This window comes from Heteronotia binoei, chromosome 21, assembly GCF_032191835.1.
Source record: "Heteronotia binoei isolate CCM8104 ecotype False Entrance Well chromosome 21, APGP_CSIRO_Hbin_v1, whole genome shotgun sequence".
Taxonomy (NCBI): Eukaryota; Metazoa; Chordata; class Lepidosauria; order Squamata; family Gekkonidae; genus Heteronotia; species Heteronotia binoei.
Window position 1 is genome coordinate 61,566,953 of NC_083243.1, and position 22,736 is coordinate 61,589,688.

The 22,736-nt window shown below is 39.9% G+C and overlaps 1 protein-coding gene across 1 annotated transcript in view; it reads left to right on the forward strand.

Annotated features, from left to right (window-relative positions):
* Positions 1–916: 916 nt before the first annotated feature.
* Positions 917–22,736, forward strand: part of HEATR5A (HEAT repeat containing 5A) — a 125,347-nt gene continuing 103,527 nt past the window's right edge. Inside the window, exons 1-9 of the mRNA XM_060261431.1 lie at positions 917–1,196; positions 10,471–10,706; positions 11,846–12,057; positions 13,049–13,157; positions 13,746–13,895; positions 15,134–15,305; positions 16,465–16,625; positions 18,531–18,786; positions 21,190–21,345. Of these exons, the coding sequence (XP_060117414.1) occupies positions 10,581–10,706; positions 11,846–12,057; positions 13,049–13,157; positions 13,746–13,895; positions 15,134–15,305; positions 16,465–16,625; positions 18,531–18,786; positions 21,190–21,345 (1,342 nt within the window). The 5' untranslated portion in view covers positions 917–1,196; positions 10,471–10,580. The remainder of the gene's footprint in view (positions 1,197–10,470; positions 10,707–11,845; positions 12,058–13,048; positions 13,158–13,745; positions 13,896–15,133; positions 15,306–16,464; positions 16,626–18,530; positions 18,787–21,189; positions 21,346–22,736) is intronic.

The window sequence follows — 22,736 nt, forward strand, 5'->3', positions numbered from 1 at the left end:
GTTCTGGCTGGCTTAGTGTCAGGGGTGTGGCCTAATATCCAAATGAGTTTGTTGTGTTTTTTCTACAACACCCGCTATAATCACTACTGCTTATCTATAGTAGAAACTTTCTACTAGAAAGTGAGTGCATGTTTTGTAATTCAGTATTATTGTATTTTCTTTTCCTTTCTGAAAATCAAGATGGATTATGCAATTAAAAATAATACAATAAGGACAGGATAAGACATATGAACAATGCAGTATAACTGGATTATAAAATTTCAGAACAATGCACCAAAACCATTATAGTACAACGAATAAACAAGATTACATAGAATATAATGCACTCATTAATTCATGTATTTATTTACACATTTTCGATAGGAACCCCCCTCCCCCACAGCGCCTTATATCTAATAAAAACTTCAATTACAAAATGAACTGTTTGTCAAAGGTACTGTTCCCTGCTCGCGACACGCAAAGCTCCTCCAGTCTCTCGTTCCCTTCGTTTTCGAAGGGGCCCGTGCGTTTATGTTTTGAATCCAAAGCGACGAAGCGGGCCTGTGAGTAGCTGGGCCGGTTTCAAGCCAACTCATGGTGGCGATTTTTTCTTTTCAGGAAAGGAATGTGTGTGTAAAAGACGAGCGAGTAAAAAAAAGAGAAAAGAGAGGGGGCGGGAAGAGAAGCATTCTGGATGCGGCTGACGCGGAAGTGGTTGCAAACAGCAAGGCTTAAATAGCCCCCTCAAAGGGGACTGAACGTCTAAAACAAACATACGCTCAAAACAAGGGAGCTACGCTGTGGAAGTATAACCCGGGAGCAGAGAGACAGAAGAGTGTGCGTGGGTAGGTTTGCGAGCAGGGGCGGGGAGAAATCCATCCCCCTCCCCGAGGCGGTGGCGGCTAATCCCCGCAAGCCGCTGCCTTCTCTCCGGCTGAACAAGCAGGCCTGCGTTTCTCCACAACGGGCGCTCGATGGCTCCGGCGCCGATTACACGGCCCTGAGCGGCTGTCCCAGCCCGCCTTCCCAAACGAGAGGAGGGAGTCTCGGGCAGCAGTTCCTCCTAGCCGGGGGGAGGGCGTGTGCTTCCCCGGCTCGGGAAAGAGGCGGTCGGAGAGGGCGCGCCAGGCTGTGAATCCCAAGCCGGCGGCGGGAGCCTGGGCAGGACCCCACCCTGTGCAGCCCGAGGCTTCCCGGGATAGCTGTCCGCAGGCCAGGTAATTGGAGCAGCAGAGGCAACCTCCGACCTGCTTCCCTGACGTTGGGGGACGGGCGGGATAGCGTGAAGGACTTTGGCTGCTTGGGGCGCGGTAGGTGGAAGGAAAAGTTCCTCGCCGGGGAGCTGCGCTGCTTGGCTGAAGGGTGTGTGAGGGGTTTCTTCTCCCCTGCAAGCCGAGAGGGAAGCCGTGCTCGGTCGGGACACGCCGTCCCCTCCTTGTATGGATAGAGCGAGGCGACTCACTCACACATTGTTACCCTTAAGACTGGTGCTGAAGGGCAGGGAAATAAGGAAGACAGGCGCCTCTGGGAATTGCTTTCACAAAAGGTAGGAGATGTTAACTGGGAAAAAAAGTTTTGTCGGATTTCTACCCACTCCCCTCCGGAGGACGGATGGAGTTAAAGACCACCGAGGACTAGCTGTCAGAAGCTGTCTATAAAAGGGGAGGCGGAGGGGTTGAAAGGGGGCTAATATTCCTGCGTTTCCAGCCAAGGAAAGTGAGTGATGGTTCCTCTGCAGAAAGTATGTATAAGGTGCTGGGTTCTCGGGGGATGTGAAATGGACACCACACCAGCAGCCCCTTCGTAGAACGAAAAGCAAATCACTAGAGGGGTATCCCTGTTAGTCTGTTTAGTAACATTAAGCAAGAGTTAGTATCGCCTTAAAAAACTAACCAACTTTATAGCAATATATATTTTCATCAGTGAGCTTCAGTTTATGAAAGTTTATCCTGGAATAAATATTGTTGGTCTCTAAGATGCCACTTGAGTCCTTCTTAGGTTGGTTAAAGAATGGTGAGTGACATTTCTCTGTGTGTGTCAATGAGTACGTATTCGCAATCTGGCCACATGGATTACAAATACGGAACTGAAGTGAAGTGGATATTCTGGGTTTATTAATATGTACATGTGTATAAAGTATATATAGCTTGAGAGATGTGGAGTTAGTTCTGGTTTATAATGAATTAGGGATGTGGCCAGCTTGGGAATTTGGCTGCCCAATATTTTGTTGCTTTAAAAGAATATTGGCTGTTAAGCAGCTGAATCTATGAAGATATGCACAGGTTCACTCCTTCGTTTGCTTGGGATCTGGACTGACTCTCATTTCTTGGGTTCTGTACTCAGTTACCAAAGTACAGCAGAATAACAAATGCATATATAAACAGAGATGGAAAGTATTGGAAAAACCCATCCTTTAAACACAAGTAGAATTCTCAAAGGATTCAATTTTATATATGCCTAAGAACATAAGAGAAGCCATGTTGGATCAGGCCAATGGCCCATCCAGTCCAACACTCTGTATCACACAGTGGCCAAAATATATATATATACACCCTACACCCACGTAACTCTGGTGTAACTTTGCGAGACATACTAGGATTGATCTAAAAGTGAATTAAGGAGTACTGCTGAGAGATCTTTAATATGCATCTTTGAAAATGCTTTGTTGCATCAGTAAACATGATTATAAAGTTATACACATGCAGAAGATATACTACTACTTTTAACAATCGTGTCTTACATCTCCATTTTAAAAAATCTCCATTAAAAATTGCAGAACTTGCAAATACCTTACTCTGAGGCCTTGGAAACTCACTCTAGTAAACAATTTAAGGTGGAGTTATTTTTAACTGGGCTCATATGGCCTTCCTCAAGGTGATCTACAAATTGGTTGGGGGATTCAGAACTTTTGGAGGCATGTGGTAGTAGCCTCTCCCCACCCCTGCTTTCCATGGCTTGTGGCAGCCAGCAAAGGGGAGTTGCTTATACTGTTCATCTCTTACTCAAGATAACAATTCAGATCCTGGATTTCTTATCCAGGTACACAGCACATGGGAATCAAAGGATTTGTCAAGCACAAGATCTTGTTGAATATATGGCTGAAATTTATGTATTATATGCATATAACTATACCTACACAAAGAAAGTTGTCTTGTTTGGAGCATTGTTTATATCAGGGGAGTCAAACATGTGGTCCGGGGGCCAAATCAGACCCCCAGAGGGCTCCTATTAGGCTCCCAGCAACTGGCTGTCATCTGCTTCCTTCTCCCTCTCTCTTGCTTCCTTCTGCATAACAGATTGCATTGCAAGGCTTGCTCAGTCGCACAGGAGCTACAGAGCAAAACCTCATATTTTGCCCATTGGCTGAGGCTCCTCCTCAGAGCTTATTTTTCCAGACTCTCTCAGTCACACAACAGAGCTACTGAGCCAAGCCTCTCTTCCTTCTATTGGCTGAGCCTCCCCACCCCCCCAGTCCTCTGGGGAACGAAGGAAAGAGCTAGAGCTTCCTTTGCCCAGTTCTCTGGATCCCATGGGAAAAATACAAAGAAATATAAAACCAGTGAGTGCTAATGTTTTAAGCATGTTTTATTTTAAGTTTTTTTAAAAAATATATCTTTGTGTTTGTCTGTGTCGTTTATAAAGTTTATATCTCTGCTACCTAATCTTAAATAGATACACATATGGCTTGGCCTGATATGGCCCGGCCCCACAAGGTCTCATTTATGTCAGATCTGGCCCTCATAACAAATGAGTTTGACACCCCTGGTTTATATGTTCTGATTTTGTAGTTGTGGCTGTCAGCAGGGACTTGATGGGTGGAAGTAGATTAAATGTTAAGCACTGGTGGGCTAGATAGATCAATACTAACTAGCTTCATAATCGTCATGTGACTTAGGAGAAGGAGTGGGGGGAAAGAAAAAAGGAATAAGAAAGTGCATGTTTTTACTTTGACATTAGATGCGTGGATGATAAGGTATTGATCTGTGGACTACACTACTTTATGATTTGAGACAGTAGTGTTTATTTAGAGAAAGACTTGAGCACATTTCCAGCAGGAATTCATTTGCATATTAGGCCACATCCCTGACACCAAGTCAGCCAGAACTGCATTCCTGTGCATTTCTGCTCAAAAAGCCCTCTGCCATTATTTCTCCTTGAGGACTGAGTTGCCTCACTTTGCTTGGTCTCTGTGGCAGTGCATTGGGTTATTGGCTGGTTGAGGCATGTATTGCTTTCCAGCTTCTAGAGTTATAACTTATTTTTATACTCAAGTATATTTTTAAAAAGAGCCCCATGGCATAGAGTGGTAAGCTGCAGTATTGCAGTCCAAGCTCTGCTCACGACCTGAGTTCGATCCCAGTGGAAGCTGGGTTCAGCTGGCTCAAGATTGATTCAGCATTCCATCCTTCCAAGGTTGGTAAAATGACTTTGAGTACCCAGCTTGCTTGGGGGTAAAGTGTAGATGACTGGGGAAGGCAATAGCAATCCACTCTGTAAAAAGTCTGCCGTGAGAACGTTGTGATGTGACGTCACCCCAGAGTTTGAAATGACTGGTGCTTGCACAGGAGACTACCTTTACCTTTTTATATTTCTAAAGTAATGTGCAACCCCTTTCTTGCAACACTAGCAAGTTTAAAATCGCTACTACATGTATAGCAACATATACCATAGTATAGTCTTCTTTTGTAAAATGAGGGGAACAACAAATAACAGCTTCCAGAAACAACCACATCTTGTCAATCCACAGCAGTAACCTGTATTTGCTGATGTGGCTCTTTGGATTAAGAATTTTAAAGTTACTACACAGAGTTTAAAAAGACATGGCTTTGCTGTAGAAGAGTCTTTGCTGTAGAAGTCTTTAAGACATCACTATCTGAAGAACACATTAACAGTAGTATACAAATGGATTAAGAACTCTAAATATTTAAAGATTTGGTTATGATTTTCATTATGTCTTCCTCTCCCCCCCCTCCAAGTGTCTTAAATTTAACTATTCTCTCCCCCCACCACCCATGGCATTGCTCACCATTTTGTACTGAGATTTATACTAACCTTGCTGCTACTGAGATTTATACTAACCTTGCTGCTACTTCCATCATGTTTTCTTGACTAAACAGACGAAAATTTTGAAAAAAGTGATACATATTAAGGTTTTAAATGTGTTTCTGTGCTACTTATCTGGACGAACCCAGACCATGAGATTACGTTATTTTGCAAACTTTAGCAACCTGAGGAGTCCCTTTCTGATTAAAATATTTTTGTAAATCCTGAAACCTTTACATCCCTTCCCCATAAGCACGTGCCACACACACTGGACAGCCATTTGTCAAGATGTGCATGGCAAATAACATGAACCTTAAAGAGACTTCTGTCCTCAGAACAATACAGTGAGAACCATATCATCTTACACAGCAAATTTTTTTTTGGGGGGGGGAGACATGAGTTTGACAATCACATTGTTAACAAAATTGGCTTATTACTGGAGAACTCAGATAGTTTTCAGATAGCTTTAATGACATTGGGTAATTTACTGTGTTTTAGAATGATAAGGTAGAAGATGGAGTTTACTGTTTATAAACTACTGTAATTTGTTTTAGGGGAGGAGTTGTTTCATTTTGTGCATGCTTGCTCTGTATATGCATGTTTGCTGTGATTCTTACAATAAAATAACATAATTAAAACAAAAAACCCCTGTAATATGGGTAACAGTGGCACGCATTCTTGTCTATAAATCCTGTTTATGCCTTTGATTATCAGCAAACACTGATTATAAATAGTTCCCATTTTTATTGTCCCCAAAAAAGATGACTTAAGGTAACTGTGAATTAAATTCCCAGTGAATGTGAAATATTCTAAAGGTTACTAAGCATTGTTTAGAAGTGTAAATGCCTATTGCAAATTAATAAAACCTGAGGTCCACTTTATTTGCAGAGATAATGTTTGTGTAGTTTATCTAAATTTATTGAGTGCAACTACTGCTTTGCACCTCTTGTTCACAATTACTAATATAATGGCATTACATTGTCCCTCTCTGCATAGAAACACATGTTTTAGAGTAAGGAAAAATACCATTATTTTACTTCGAGAACTTCTGTTGGGAAGATCTCAGTTGGGTCTTAGCAGCAATATCAAGAGCTTGCCAAAGAGTATCACAGCCCACTGTCATACAGCCCACATACTTGTTTACTTGGTACGTAATCCTTCTAAATCAATAAATTCAACTGTTCAAGGACGTCCACCTTTGTAGGAAGGCCTGTGTCTTATAAGAACTGAAGCTTATAAATATGAAGTATAAAATATGTGTAATTCTATATACGATAACTGATCATCTAAAATTGCTCGACTTTTCATCTATATGCCCAATGTATCTCATTCTGCAATCAAACACATTTACTTGGAAACAAGCCTGATTGATTTCAGTAGAACTTAATTCTAGAACGTATAAGGACACATCCTAAGGATGAATGATTAAAGTATGAATGATTAGAAGAGTTTATTCCTATGTTTAGAAAGTGGCTAGTATAAGAATATCAATAATTAAAAAGACCTTTCAATTGAACTACGTCAGATAACCAGATCTCATTAGACACTTGGGTGATCAGTTGCATTCATGTTTGCCTCAGCAGTAGACATTTCTTCCTCCTTGTTATTAATTCATACTATTAGCAATTGCCACAGATGATAAATATTTTGAAATTGCAGGTGCGTATAATAAAAGTTGTTGATTTTTTGTGTGAGCTGATGAAGGGCTGAATAAGTGTTTGAAAGCCATTGTTTTCTAATTAGTTGAACTTGGAAGGAGCATGCTAATAACAAGGCAGTATCAGTTATCAAACCTACCCAGTTTAAAATAAAATTGATTATTTAGCAGAGTAAAATGTGGCATAAGTGACCAGTGCTTCTGTGCGGGCCTTTTTTTTCTGGAAAAAGAGGTGCCTGAACTCTCAAGAGGGAAATAAAGGAGAAACACACAGGTGCCCCTCATGAGCATTTAAACATTTTTAAAGAATTTTGTTTCCACAACTCCGTTCCACCATGTTTCCCCAGGAGGGACAAGGCCTGCTTCTCCATATCAAACTCTAAATTTTACCAGTTTTTGCCAGCTTCTGCTTTTTTCCAAGAGAGCTGTCTAATCTCTTTTAGAGGTATTTAAATCAATTTAAAGGAATATCAGGAAAGGCATATCAGGAAAAGAGCCAATAAAGAAACCTTTTTTCTTCTTGGCTCTTTTCCTGATATGCCTTTGTGAAGAAATCAGCTTCCAGAAGAAAATAAAAGAAACTGGCCTCACTCTTTTAGTTAACCATCCCTAAGTACTACAGTAAGGATGTTTTATAAATTGTTTATATGAATATCCTTGTTTACCACTGCTGGTATCTTGGAGTGATTATCTTAAATAATTTTAACTGTATGGAACTCAGATACTTTCCTTTCCAAATACCTTTATTGGCATAGAAATAAAAAGTACAGCATAGCAAATTTACATGGAGTTTCAGCTTTAGAAACCAGTCAAACATCAAGAAGGGGAGCTAGTCTTTTGCTCCCTGATTGTTATGGCAGCCAAAAGGTATTTTGCAACCAGGCTTGTGATATGGGAACATTGGTCAGATAGTAGGAAAAAATCTAACTTCGCTTCAGGTAATCCATAAAAATTAGACAGAATAGGTTTGATTATACAGTCCCACACTTCCCCATAAAAATCACAATGAAGGAAGACATGGGTGACCGTTTCAAAGTCCCTTCCATTACATGGACAGACTCTATCCTGATAAGGGATGTTGGCAAACCTCCCAGACAATATCGCTGAAGGTAGAACATTGAGTCTTGCTAACATAAAAGAGCGGCGTAACTGGGAAAAGTAGGCAGCAGGCAGCCCATGATCTGGGAAGATACCAAATGCTAAAGGGGAACAGGTTTTATGTCCAGAAGAACAAAGGGACTGTTTCTCAATATCTAAGATCCTCTGTTTCTGGATTCTGAATTCCTGCGTTTCACTTAGCATACAGAGGTTATCCAGGGGTACCTATGGAATGTATTTTCTTCTGGATCTGACTATACCAAGTGGAAACAAAGGAATCTGCTAGCATCATATGGATTTACTAGCAGGGTCTGCCCTAAAGTGTAGGCGTAGCCAAAACTTTATAGTTAGTAGCCATGCCCTGATCTCCATCAAATGGGTTCCAGTCTCTAGGCACATTGTAGTTGGGGACACAGTTGGGGACTCCTAAAATATGGCGTAAAAATGCTGCCTGAATTTGCTCAAGTTGGAAATTGAGGGTGCAAACCCAAATGGAGATCCCATATAACAACTGAGAAACTGTTTTAGCATTAAAAACACAAATAGCAGCTGGAACAAATTGGTTGCCATTCGTGTATTAACTTCAAAGATCATTTCTAATCGGGGAGTCAAACAGGACTGTATTTAGCTCCCTATTTGTTTAATTTATTCCTGAATGATCTGAACCCCTCTCTAAATGCTATTGATGGTCACTCCCCTAAATTTGGGTCATCCGTTATCTCTTTATTGCTCTATGCCGACGATGCAGTTGTACTGTCACATTCACAGAAGGGCCTCAAGCACCTGAAACTTGCTTTTACCTCATATTGCGAGACAAATTTCCTGTCCATAAACTATGTAAAATCCAAAATTTTAGTAGTTTCAAAGTCCTGGAAACCACAAAGCTGGTGCCTCAAGGGAAATAATATTAAACAGGTGAAATCTTTCACTTGGGGATCTTTTTCCAATATAATCATACAATGCAAGCAAGCAGTCATCTCAGCAAGGTTTAGTTCGTCTGTGGTGGTTAGCTTTTTTTATAAGAATAGCTCGGATACAGACTGTGAGCTCCATGTATGCTTTCCCTTTTTATTGTCAGGAAATTCACCATATGCACAGTCAGGTGTGTTTAGAATGTTCCTTGACAGCGAAGAAGGTGGGGACAGCCTTTGCTTGGGTCATATGCATGGCTGAAACTCTAATGCCCAGTATGGTCAAAATGTTTTATTTACTTATTTACTTCATTTATATCTGGTTTTTCTGCTCAATGGGGGCTCAAAGCAGCTTTCATTGTTCTCTTTTACGTTTTATCATCACAAGAGCCTTGTGAGGTAGGTCAAGCTGAGGTGTGTAGTTGGCTCAAAGTTGCTCAGCAACTTCCATGGCAGGAGTTTTGAACTTGGTTCTTTCAGATCCTGGGGTGATATTCCAAACACTTTACCACACTGCTGCATGTGATTGGTTTCCCTTAAACATTGTTTATGGTTTTGTTGGCATTTCTGAATGGAATATTAAGGCCTTAAACTAGCTGAAATGCTGGGAGATACATGAGTGGATCTGCAGGCTTCCTGTGTGATCTGGCTTAAAGTCATGGTGTATGGAGTTAACCCTTCCACCACCTGTGCCACTTTGCTTGTGCCAAACAGATCTGAAACCTCTAGGGACTTATTTGAGGTCAGGAAAATAGAAGAAGAGTAGGTTTTTATACCGTTTTTCCTCTAACTTAAGAAGAGCAGTTGATTTTTATACCTCATCTTTTCTCAAAAAGGTGTCTCAAAACAGTTTACAATCTCCTTCTCCAAAGGTCTGATTCCATATAAGGCAGCTTCATATGCTGTCATGTTTGACTTAGTACAAAAAAATTAGTGATTTGAACCAGCAAGGTTGATCTGAGCACAAAGTGAGAAGAAAATAGTTAACAGACAGATCCACTCTTCTAAATGCTATAGTATGGGGGAGGGGATCTTACCTAATATTGAACATTTAGTTGGCTGGCATATCCAACGGCACCTTTTTAAAGAGCAGAAAGGACTGATCCAGCTACATCCTACCACCGTCTCCCATTGATCTAAAAAGGCAATTGACATTGTGAAAGCTGACAGCAACTGTCTGCTGGGTGGGAGAGATCACTACCCATGTGATCTGAAGCTGTTGTTTAATACAAAGAAATATTCACATTGACCAAACGTGACTGAAAAATTCATTTTGAAACATAAAGTTGGTTTTATATGCCACTTTTCTACACCCTAAGAGGTCTTACAGTCGTCTTCCTTTCCTCTCCCCACAACAGTCAGAACAGGTGAGGGAGGCTGAGTTCTGAAAGAACTATGCTTGGCCCAAGGTCACCCAGCAGACTTCATGTGGAAGAGATAGGAATCAAACCCAGTGCTCTAGATTAGAGTTTGCCTCTCTTAATGACTACTTTCACACTGTGAGAAGAAGGGTTGAAAAGTAAAATTTTCTCCCTTCACATTTCTACCTAGTGTTATCACCACCCTCCAGGTGGGGTGGGATTGGGAATTATCCCAGAAGTGCAGCAGATCTCCAGCTCCTTCCCAATTACAGTATTGTAAGGTGCTGATGTGCTATTGCTTGTGATGTTCTAATGAAGCAGCCACTATACCTGACTTTTACTGGTGGAGCATGCAACCTATTAAGTATTAAAATTGAAATATTTTTTATCTAGAAAAAAATATATGTTCTCATTCATTTAGGTATTACATCTCATTCAGCTGTTGAACAAGTAATGTTAATGCTGCTTAGCTGCAGTCTTTTGTGTCTTCATGAGTGGCTTTCAAATAGTAAGAAAGAGATACTTTAAGGAATGGAGTTGGCTCACAGCTTACTACTTAATGAAGAAATCTACAGCCAGCTGGGTGAAGTTCAGAAAGCAGAGTTTATTTTTGAATGGCTGAGGTTCCTGGAAAAACTTCTACCAGCTACAAGTCGGGTTAGTATTACATACTACTGGAATAAAATGTTAACATTTCAAGAAAACTGTCTTTCTGCCCTAGATGGGCTGAATTCCTAGGCAACTATGTTGTAGGTGGGGAAGAGTTTAACCCAAACTTTTGTGAAAGTTTTTACTCAGATGATCATCCAGTAGTTTAAAATGAAAAATAAAGACCTTCAACGTGGCCATACATTCCCTTCTTCCACCTTGCTATGCCTGCATAGAATGGACGACATCAAATGTGCATGTGGGGGGAGAGTGGGATGGAACAGTCCTGTGGATAATGCACATGAATTTTTTTTAAACTTGAAAGCATTAGTCAAATGTGAAATGCAGTTACCAAGTTCATAAGGTATGCTTTATATAAACTAGTTCTCTACAAGTCCAAATCTATCTAGTAAACCCAATTTGAGTAGTGTGTTGTAGGGACAAAAACACATTTCAATTATAATTAAATGTTCTTTGCTTAGTAGGGAAAATTAAATATTGGACTTTCCTCATATTTGTTTTATAATTTCAATAGCAAAGCAAATTGGCTAATTTAAAATGAACAAGGTTATCATTTCCCCTATTAGAAGAAGATGATGATATTGGATATATAAAACTCTGAATCTCAGAGTTTTAGAGCGGTCACAATCTCCATTACCTCCCCCCCCCCCACCAACAGACACCCTGTGAAGTAGGTGGGGCTGAGAGAGCTCTTACAGCAGCTGCCCTTTCAAGGACAACTTCTGCGAAAGCTATGGCTGACCCAAAGCCATTCCAGCAGGTGCATATGGAGGAGTGAGGAATCAAACCCGGTTCTCCCAGATAAGAGTCCACGCACTTACCCACTACACCAAACTAGCTAAAAAAGAAGACAGCTGCGAAGAAATGCAAAAAAGCAACCTTTGTTTCTAGTGTCTTAAATATACAGTGTTTTCCTGTATGGAAGTATTTTTTGAGATATTTTGATTTTTTAAAAGGTCCATATAGTTTAAGTACTGTGTGGAACTGGCAGTGCTTCCTAAAAGAAAATATGTTATGTTGATGAATTAAATACTTGAGAAGCATATTGGGGGATAATGCACATGCCCACTTATGTGTAAAAGAAAATAAATACTGAGTTCTAACTTGTTCTACTCTCTTATTCTCAGGCTGATATAAGGGAAAAACAGAACAAACTGATTGAACAATTGACATCTCTATTAACCAGCTCACCAGGACCTCCTGCTAGACAGCTCATTGCCAAAAACCTTACTATAATTTATAGCTCTGGCAACACCTTTTCTGTTCACCAGACAATTGACAAATGTAATGAACTTATTCGCAGTAAAGATGATTCACCAAGCTATCTACCCACAAAACTGTAAGTAAAGTGTACTGTGGGCATAGCATCTTAAATGAAAGCTAACAAACAGATCGTTATATGAGCTTTCATAGGCAAGAGCAGGACTAGCTCTAGGTTTTTGTGGATTTCAGGCAAGAAGACTGCAGTGAGTCCCCAGCCCTCCTCATATAGTCTGCTTCCCAACCCTTAGACTATTTCTCTTCCCCCTTTCATTCTCTCCCCCCCACCACCACTTGGCTCCCTGTGTAGACATGGCTAGTTAGATAGTGTGCTGGAATAATCCAAGAGGGCAGTGAAACAAGAGATGGTGGGGATGCCTGGATTATAAGGTGTAGCTGAAGGTGCTTATCTCTGTGGTATGGCAACAGGAACATGATCTTACAGTACTATTTTGAAATAACTTGGTGGGTAGCTCCATCCATTTTTCCACATTATCCGGTTTTGTGAGGCTCACAGGGGAAGATCAGGAAGCAAATGTGGCTTTGGAATAACATTTAAGGATAGGGACCACCAAGCTGGGTAGGGTGGCCTGCAGCTCAGACGGCTAATGCGGGTGGGGGAAGTGATATATTCAGTTTTGTAATGAGTTGGGTCTGGGTTTACGACATCTAATTCTCATTCCCCACAATAGCAGTGGGGAATGGCATTTTAAAGGTCCACAGAGGCTGATTTGGCTCAAGACCAAAGCACAGAGGGAGAAGAGGCTCCTGCCTTCACCCCATGCATTCTTCAAGTCAAAATGGCCCAGGGCAGGAAGTTATTTGTCCCATTTTGGAGCTTGCACATACATGGAACCAAATTATATTTTACCATTGTTCCTTCCCTCCCACACTAGTGTTGAACTCTCTGGGCTAACCTACATGTTACATTTTGTAACAAATTGGTTCTGTGTTGTAATTAATGATTTTGGTTGTATGTAAAACCATCAGATTTAAGTTTAAGAAACAAAAATATTTTTAATATATAGATTGCTACATTTTTGTCCCTTTCCAATGATTTCTTTGAATAGTGCAGCAGTGGTTTGTCTGGGCTATTTGTACAAAAAACTTGGAAGAATTTTGGGCAACAGTTTTGTGGATACCATAGGGAATGTCCTCAAAGCAATGAAGAATGCAGAGGTAAGGGGCCATGAATTGAAAAGTAGAAGTTTAAAAAATGCTGACATGAGTGATTTTTCATTTGAGAAAAAAAAGTATTGGTAAAATCTGATTGTTACTGAAAAATCTGTTTTTAACGAAAAATGAGATGGTTACATTATGAGAATATGAGACTTGATATAGGTCTTGGTGCACAATTTTGAAACAGATTATCATACCATTGTTTTAAAACATCTGCTAGGATTTTCTTCTTCCAACTTTGATTAACAAGTTCATCTTTATAATAATAATAATAGTTATAATAATAAGTGGAGACTTCAACCAGTAATCTCTTCTTTCACACTCTTTGTGGGATTTACTGCAGAGCTTACAGTCCTGTTCACATTTTACTGACTGTAAAGAGAGACCCAAAACAGTACAGTCAATAGGCTGTTGAGATTTGATATGGGGAAGCTCAGGTTCAATCCCACTCTGCCATGAAGGCATTGAGCCAATCAGTCTAACTTATTTGGCATGTATATTTGCAGATAAGTGAAATAAAAATGTAACCGATGAATAAATGAAATAATCGTTAGTTATAAAAACCTTTCTGTTGTCTTGCGTTGTCAGTCTCAAGGACGGTATGAGATCATGCTAAGTTTGCAAAATATGTTGAAAGGTCTGGGAGTTGCTGCAGTTCCATGTCATAGAGATATTTACAAAGCTGCCCGCTCATGCTTAACAGATAGATCAATGGCAGTTCGCTGTGCTGCTGCAAAGGTAAAGTATCCTGTTAATTGCTTCTGGTAATTAATCTTCTTATGCACAATTGTGTATGTTAAGTGGGTGATAATGTAAAATCCATTTTTTCCCTTCCCTTGTGGCACAGAAAATTTTGTCATCAGAAATAAACATAATTAGATTGTCAAATAGCAGATCTGTCATCCCATTAAGAAGTTTTTCCAGCAAGAAAGAAATGTCTGACACTTTTGTCAGTTTGTATACAACCTGTTTTGTGGTGGTTACAAGAAGTGCATGTCATCTGACTGTATGATTTACACTCTTGACTGCTGTTGTCCCCATTCAGCCCTGGTAATGATAGTGACGCACACAGAATTTGCATTTCCCAATGCCACGCTATGCAGAATAAAATGAAATAAATAGGCTTAGAAGGTTGTAACTCTGTTTAGGATTGTACTATTCATCAGTATTTGTGGTCATTATGAATTCTTTTTATTGGAAAGTGGTGTTGCAACTCCAGATTGGCAGGTATTGCCTTTCCTCTCTAACAAATGAATCCCCTGCTTTGGAGAATAATGTTAATGCACATCAAGCAGGCTTAGATCCTTGTAAGGAACAGTCCAAGGGAGGAGTAATAGACATCTGGCTTACATGAAGACAGTTTTTCTCTTTCCACACCTGGCTAATTGAGGCAGAGATTTCCCATGTGAAAGAAAGAGTCCTAGGCTTCTGAAGCAGTAAAAGGTTGAGGCTTGTATTGCTTTTGTGTCCCTGGAAAAATATGTAATGATGGAAGAGATTGGGCATTTTCGCACTGACCTTACTCTGGAGCAATGTCCCTCTTCACCACGCAGCGTCTGCGCGGATTTCGCACCAATTGCTCCGCAGAACCCGGAAGAGCCGCAAAGTCCCACGGCTTTTGTGTCGCAAATGTAAACTGGTTTTTGGCGGTTTACATTTGCGACGCAAAAGCCGCAGGACTTTGCAGCTCTTCCGGGTTCTGCGGAGCAATTGGTGCGAAATCCACACAGACGCTGCGTGGTGAAGAGGGACATCGCTCCGGAGTAAGGTCAGTGTGAAAACGCCCATTGTTTATCTGGTCAGATGTTAAACTTCATAGCCATAACAGTGCCTATAGGTCCTTTATAAATAATTTGCTGGGTATACTTTTGAGGCTGAATGAGACTGTATCTGAAATCTGGTTTAACAGATTATTTAATATTTGAGCATATGGGCTTGAACCTAGCATTTTTCTTGTCTTCCCTTTTTCTGTGCAGTGTCTTCTTGAACTTCAGAGTGAAGCAACTTTTATGTGGAGTACGGAACTGGATAGTGTTGTGACCCTGTGCTTTAAGTCCTTTGAAGGGTCCAATAATGACGTACAAATTGCTGTTTCTAAGCTTTTAGGCAACATATTGGTTAGTGCTGTAACATCAAAACAAGGCACAGGTAAGATGCTTTTATTTTATTTTAAAATGTGTTCTGTCCTTAAGGTAATCAAGGAACTATTCTGATGCTGTCCATTTTTTAATTCAGAGTAGTTCAAATGAGGTTTCTGGTTGACTCAAGAATTAATAGAATAAGGGCTGTTTCACAAGTGACCCTTTCCTTTTATTCATATAGAAAAAACAATAGGGTAAGGAAAAAAATATGTTTGTTGCATGGAGGTTATTCTTGGTTGGCAAGCTGAAATAGTTGTGAATGTCCTTCATAATATATGCACATTGTTTTAACTTGTGATGGTGTACAGTGTTGTACAAGGATTTCCCCCCATATATGTATGGAAGCATGATTGTGTGAAGCAATCCTGTATTCTTACTGTACGTTTGTGCAGGTGAAAAATTTAAAAAATCTCTTCCTCCCCCAATAATGTGCGTATGATTTACAAAAAGGAGTTAGCAGCATTGGAATGATAAGTGATGTGCCAAGGTAGGTCATCCCTGTGAATTGACAGCCAAATTGTTGTAATATAGTTATTTAATTTTTTGCATTTATAGTGCGTTTTTCACACTGAAACTCAAGGTGGATTACACAGTGTAAGTTAATACAGCCAACAGGATGGGACATCCAAGAGGTAGTATAATATGATCAGAATTGCAGAAATGGAATGGTGGCATAATGTTATATCTCCACTGCTAGCAGCACCCAAAGCTGTCAACACTTGAGTTGATAAGTGCCTTAAACTAACATCTTTCAATTAAGGACTCTGTAAACTTCATCCTATAATGCAGCCCTCTGAAGAGTGACTCCAGTCTAAACCTATTGATTTCAGTGGGAGTAACTATGCACAGGTTTGCACTACTAGTCACATTTATATAGGATGTATTAAGAAATGGTATTCGATGTTTCTCTTTCTACAGTTTCTGAAGATTCAATACTTATGTACATTCGTATCGCTAAACACAACAGGTTGTCTTAAGTAACCATATGTAGGGTTAGGCTGGCCAGCATTTTTCAGATTTTTGACCCATTAAATTTCAGATTAATTTATGCTTCAATATTTAGATACGTTATACAGCCTGTAACAAAAAATATTGGAACACAGCAGAGAATATGCACAGCTCTTTTAGTGGATGGTACTGATATTTTTTAAATTTTTTGTTTAAAGCATCAGCCAAACAAACTGTTCGCAAAATTTCATTTGAAGACGTTTTGGAATTGCTGGGGACAGGCTTCCTACGTGGGAATTCAGGATTTCTACGAGCCAGTGGTGACATACTGAAAGGGATCAGTTCAGTCAGCAGGGATGTTAGATTTGGAGTCACACAGGTCTGGCATATTTTTTAATATGTATACTTCCTTACAGAACCCTGATTATTTCTCCTCTATTACTTTTCATTATTTTACCCATGTGCTCATGGTAGCTTGATTGTTAATGTTTTTAAATGGTTGATAGGAAATCGCTGTTAATTTTATTTAAAATGTCCTATCACAGTGATGAAAATACCATAGTTGCTTATCCAGATGTGATATTTAAAATGGATGTTTGAATAAAACTTTTAAACAAAACGTAATTTAACAGTACAAATCTACACAAAGCTGTTCCAGTCTAAGACCATTGACTGTAATGGACAAATCATGTGTTTAGAATTGTGTTGTAAATGGCTTCCTACCATTTACAACACAGCAAAGTTTCTTTTTGTAAGTGGAATGCTGAGTAGTTTGTGATCTTATGTACTTTCAGATACCACAAAAGCAGTCCAAGTTAGCTGGTCTCTCTTTAAACATGTAATTGTTCTCAGCCAATGTCTGAAAGAATTTGTCCTTGATCAAGCATGCAGAAGCAACTTGATTGGCCTTAGAGTAACCTTTCAGCATTTTTCCTCATCATTTACTGTCGGGGCCAGTTGCATTGCTTTTAATAAGTCATCAAGATTATATACCAATGAAAAGAGACATGATTAGCAGAACAATTTATATTTAGCAAGAAATATCTGAACACGTTTTGTAACAATATCAGTCGTTAATGCATGGTAAATTTATGGTATTGCTTTTGGTAAAATGGTACAAATACAGCAGGAAAAATAAGAGAAGTCTTTGTCACTTGCTAATTTTTTATCCTTCAGAGAGATATTGTATCTGAAAAGCAGAAAGCTGCAACTTTATCTTAAATAGAGTTGTTTCAACTGGATCATTTTTGGTCCAAATAGCAGATTGCTGGGAGATCTTAGGGTTGTTTCTGTTGCTAATGGTTGATGGAGGGAAAATGTGTGCATTTGTTATCTAGGATTGGGTAGGTGAATCTTTTTCATTATCCCCAGAAGATGAGTGTTCAGCAGAAATACAAAACCCTGTCCTCAGAAGATGCATTTCCTCCCCTGAAAGATGGATTCATGTGATAGCTTTCCGGTATTATGTTGGCAATGTGTTTCCTGGAATGTGCCCCTGGAATAATTGGCTCTTCATATATAGTCAGACATAATGCTGTCTGATAAGAGTTATCTCTTTTATCTTCAAATAAAATTATAGGGAAATGTATTAAAACAATTCATAATATTGGAGAAACTGGCCTCAAAATAGCTCTTTTAATAACTAGGACAATACTCAGTATGTGTGTGCCTACATTTTTATGCACTGACTTCCCATTGTGACTGATTATCTGTGTGCATACAGTATTTATAAAGTAAACCAGCCCATTAAGTGTTGGTTAAGGGTTGATACGCAGCAAGATAAATGACCTTGTCGATAGACTTGTGAAGCAGCTGTATATTCTGCCTTTCTGTTGTGATTCCCATGGTTGCAAGACAATTAAACTGCATTTTGATGAGAAGAAATATTTCAGTAGTTGCAAACATTCTAAATTAAAACATACGAAGGGGGAGAGGTGCCTGAAAATTAGAAGAGCCCCTGACTTCTCATGAGGTTATAATAGTTCTAAAAACGCATTCATACATTAAATTTGGGTGCCATGTGCAGAATGTTAAGTAGCTGGAAGCACTTGTTCATGAAACCGAATGTAATGTTTTACGTAACTAAGTATCTGCTGTTTCTTCTGCCCATCAATGAAATAAAACAGCAAAATAGGTCAGATCAATTTATTTTAAAAGTCTTGGTTTATTCTGCCACTGTTTTAACGGAAAACATGATGAAACTGAAGTTTTATAACTGGGAGTATTTATGGGTTTTTTTAGATGATTTTGATTTAAAACATCTTTAATCAAAACTCTCTTTCAGGCATATGTGGTATTTATCTCCACACTAGGAGGCCTGTGGCTTGAAAGGAATTTCTCAGCTTTGTTTTCCCATCTTCTAGACCTAGTCTCTCAGTCTCACCCTAAAGCTATTCAGAGTCAGATGGATGTGATCTGCAGCCGCCACTGTATTTCGTTTATCCTCCGAGCTACTGTAGGAGGCCTTCTTGGGGAGAAAGCTCAAATTGCAACTGCCAAGGAGATTTGTCAAGCCATCTGGAAGTTGAAGAAAGTTGTGGGTATGAGACTAACAAGATTATGTGCTCCTCTGTCCCCTACCTTTCATCAATGCTTGTATCATTTCCTGATCTACTCAGAAAGTGTATGGACTAATATTTCTAATGTGGATGTAATATCATACAAAAATGTCAAAGAGTTCTCTGGAATTGTTTGGGGTTTTTCTTTTTGGAATGCTGACTAATAGGGTTGCCAATCCCCAGGTGGGGGCAGGGGATCCCCAGTTTGGAGGCCCTCCCCCCACTTCAGGGTCACCAGAAAGCGGGGGAGGGGAGGGAAATGTCTGCTGGGCACTCTATTATTCCCAATGGAGACAGATTCCCATACCGTATAATAGAGAATTTATCCATGGGTATCTGGGGCTCTGGAGGGGGCTGTTTTGTGAGGTAGAAGCACCAAATATGCAGCATAGCATCCAGTGCCTCTCCCCAAAATACCTTCCAAGTTTCGAAAGGATTGGACCAGGGAATCCAATTCTATGAGCTCCCAAAGAAGGTGCCCTATCCATTATTTCTAATGGAGGGAAGGCATTTAAAAGGTGTGCTGCCCCTTCAAACGCAATGGCCAGAGCTCCCTTTGTTCAATTACGCATGTCACAACCTTTCTCCTGGCTCCACCCCCAAAGTCCCCTGGCTCCGCCCCCAAAGTCCCCAGGTATTTCTTGAATTGGACTTGGCAACCCTACTGACTAGCCATGTCAGTCCTATGCATGCTTTTTTGGTGGTGATAGGTCTCACAAAATACTTCTGAGTAAACCTGTATAGAGCTGAATTGTAAAATACCTATCATAATTTTTTTAGAAGAGTCAGATAAACATATGGGAGGCAGATAGATCTAATGGTTGTATCTACCATTAGTACTACTACCATTATGACTACTAATGCTGAAGATTTGCTTGTAGTATCTTAAGCAGCCATTGTTATACTGAAAGAAATAGATGGACTATTAGTCTGACCTAAAATGAAAAGTTTGTGTTTTTCTACCATTTTTGAGGGTAACTTGCAAAAGTGCTAAAATGCAGATAATATACTCAGTAAATTCTTTTAAAATCATTACATTTAGCCATAGATTATTTTATTGCTTGCTTCGACTGTGTTGTACCTCCTAGTGCAAAGTGGCCAAGCAAAATTACTTGGGTCTTGAATAGGAGCCTTTCTAATGGCATGAAACTGTAGTTCATGCAACACTAATCACCTGCCGCTGTCATTGCAGATGATGGGCATCAATGAGTGATATGTTCACCAATGTGTTTGCACATCTTCCAGTATTTCCTGGTGAGAATAGGGGCCCAGTTGTTTATAGCCACCACTTCTTACACCAGTACAGCTGTTATGCACTGCTGGAAACTCTTATCTGCTAGAATGTAAAATTCACTTATTTTGAAATAGCCTGTTTTATGCAGATTTCTGAAGTAGAAGCTGTAACTTGTCCAGAATAATTTCCTTTATGCAGAATCTAAGAATGGTTAAACTGCCTTGTTTACTAAAGAATAGCTGCTGTTTAAGCACACTAGGCTGCAGTTAGTATTTTCATAGATGGTTGTGGAGGGAATCAAGTAAAAGCTATACAACCTTAATCTGGACAATTGAGAAGGAATTAACTTGACCAAGGCCTGTGTCTAATAACATGATTCAGAAGCAAAAGGGATTTCAAGCTAGAAAGTGCTGTAACATGTTTACCACACTGCACCATTCAAAATGAGCATCAGTCGCTGTAGTACTTAGCATTTGGAATAGCAGTTTGCTCATTAAGTGGCTTCTTTAGTGTACATCCAAATAAACTCCTTTCCTAACATCAAAACCAAAATGCATGTCCTTTATCCAGAAATAAAATTTATCAAGATGTTGAGAGGGTTGAATTGTTAAAAGAAGTACTCTGAAACATGTGTATACTTACCAAAAATATTTTTGAAGCAGTCCCAAATCTACCCTCTGCCCCCTTGCCCCCCAGAAAATCACTCAGGGATGGCAGTCTACTGAGAAAAGTACCAAAGAGAGAGAGAGAATTGAAAAATGTATGTTTTCCCACCTTACCCAAAGAATCATTGCTGCTCAGAGGTATAGAATGCTAAATTGATGATAGTTAATGTGGATTTTAGGCATGCACTTCAAATTCTGTTTTCAAATGCTAATTAGTAGCAAATCCTCATTAGTGTTAAAGGTGGTTAAGGTAGGTGAGGCGAGTAGGAGAGGACTCCTGCCAGAGAATAAAGAGACTGTAGAGAGGCAGTATAGGATTCTGTGGCCTAATGTCCTCTTAGTTAGGGGACTGGACTGTTGTATGTACCAGTCTGTTGACTTGATTCCTGGGTATATTTTTTTTCCACATTGATCATAGATTTGTCTTACTGAATATGATAAAGAATGACTAATCAATACTAATCAAGACTAATACTGTATTGCTAGATGCTGCAATGAGTGACTCCAATGTGGAAACCCGTGTTAGTTCTACAGATGTAATAGGAAGCCAGCATATGCTTATATGTGCCCTAGAAGAGCTTGGAAGCCTCATGCATGGCTTAGGTACTACAGCTGCACCAGTGCTGCAAGATTCTACTACAGGTAATGAATGGCATTAATTTCTTGGTGATTATATCAGTATGAATTTAGCTCCTTGAGCTGTTAGAGTGACTGTATAAACATTCAAATAAAGCATGGTATGAATTGGGCATCAGTACCACCGAGTCGCCTCGATCCAGATGCCACTGGAGGTCATCCACTAGGGCAACCAGAACTGTCTTAGTCCATAACTTGGTGGGAATCTAGGACGGAAGCATCCTCCCGAAAACTCTGTAACTGTAACTCTACTGCCCTCTCAATAATTTTCCCCAAAAAGGGTAAATTTGAGACAGGTTGATAGTGTGCCAATTCGGCTGGGTCTATTCCAAGAGGGGGCGGACCACTGCCTCTTTAAGAGACGTTTACGATATCCCATATAGGATATCGGAGCTCTCCCTGGCAAAGCTACATCCCTAAACGATGGGAGAAGTCAAGCCATGTCTTGCACCTGGTAGCCAGTGGCAGAGGAAAATGTCAGGTTTCTAGATAAGAATGCTGGAGAGTGCTAATTAAAGAATGTTCTCTTAGGGCATGCTCCTCGGCAACTAGAAGTCAAACACTAGCAGAAAACCAAAATGGAGTTACAGAGGCTATATGAATGCGTAGGAGTAACCTTGAAACTACTAAGTCCAATCAGGGCTATTTTTGAGCAGGAACACACAGGAATGCAGTTCCGGCTAGCTTGTTGTCAGGGAGCAGGGGCTGCCACCGGACATCCTACAGAATGCTGGCGATCATAGTCAGAAGTCAATACCGCCTATACTGGACTGAAACAGCGCTAATAGTTTTAAAATTGATAAGTAAATTATGGTTTTATATGTTTTATTGAATTGATTGTTTTTATGATGTTGTAAGCCGCCCTGAGTCCGCTTGCGGAGAGGGCGGGATATAAATGTAAAGTAATAAATAAATAATATACAAATGATTCCTGCTGGGTTTTTTCTACAAAAAAAGCCCTATGCAAAGCAATGTTGACATCAGGGGATGTGGCTTAATATGCAGATGAGTTCCTGCTGGGCTTTTCCCACAAAAAAAGCCCTGAGACCAATGATGTACCAAGTGCCAGTTGAGTACCTTCCCTCCTCTTTATATCTCCCTCTGAGCTACAGTCAGCTCAACCCTGATTTCCTCAGCTATTATTGAGTTTTGAACAAGAGGCTATGAAAATGGCCTAGTCTGTTGACAGGAGGTACCTTTATCACAAGAGTGTCTGGTTTCTCCAGTACTGGTTTCATAAGTTCTTGTGTTCATTCAGAGTATTGTTGGGGATCATAATGAATGGACTTTAGTCTCAGTTTTCATGATGGCCAGGAAAAATCTGCATTTCTCAACATCATTTTGAAATTCTGTTGTCTTTTGTGAAAGCTAATTTAGGGTACATTATTCTAATTCTT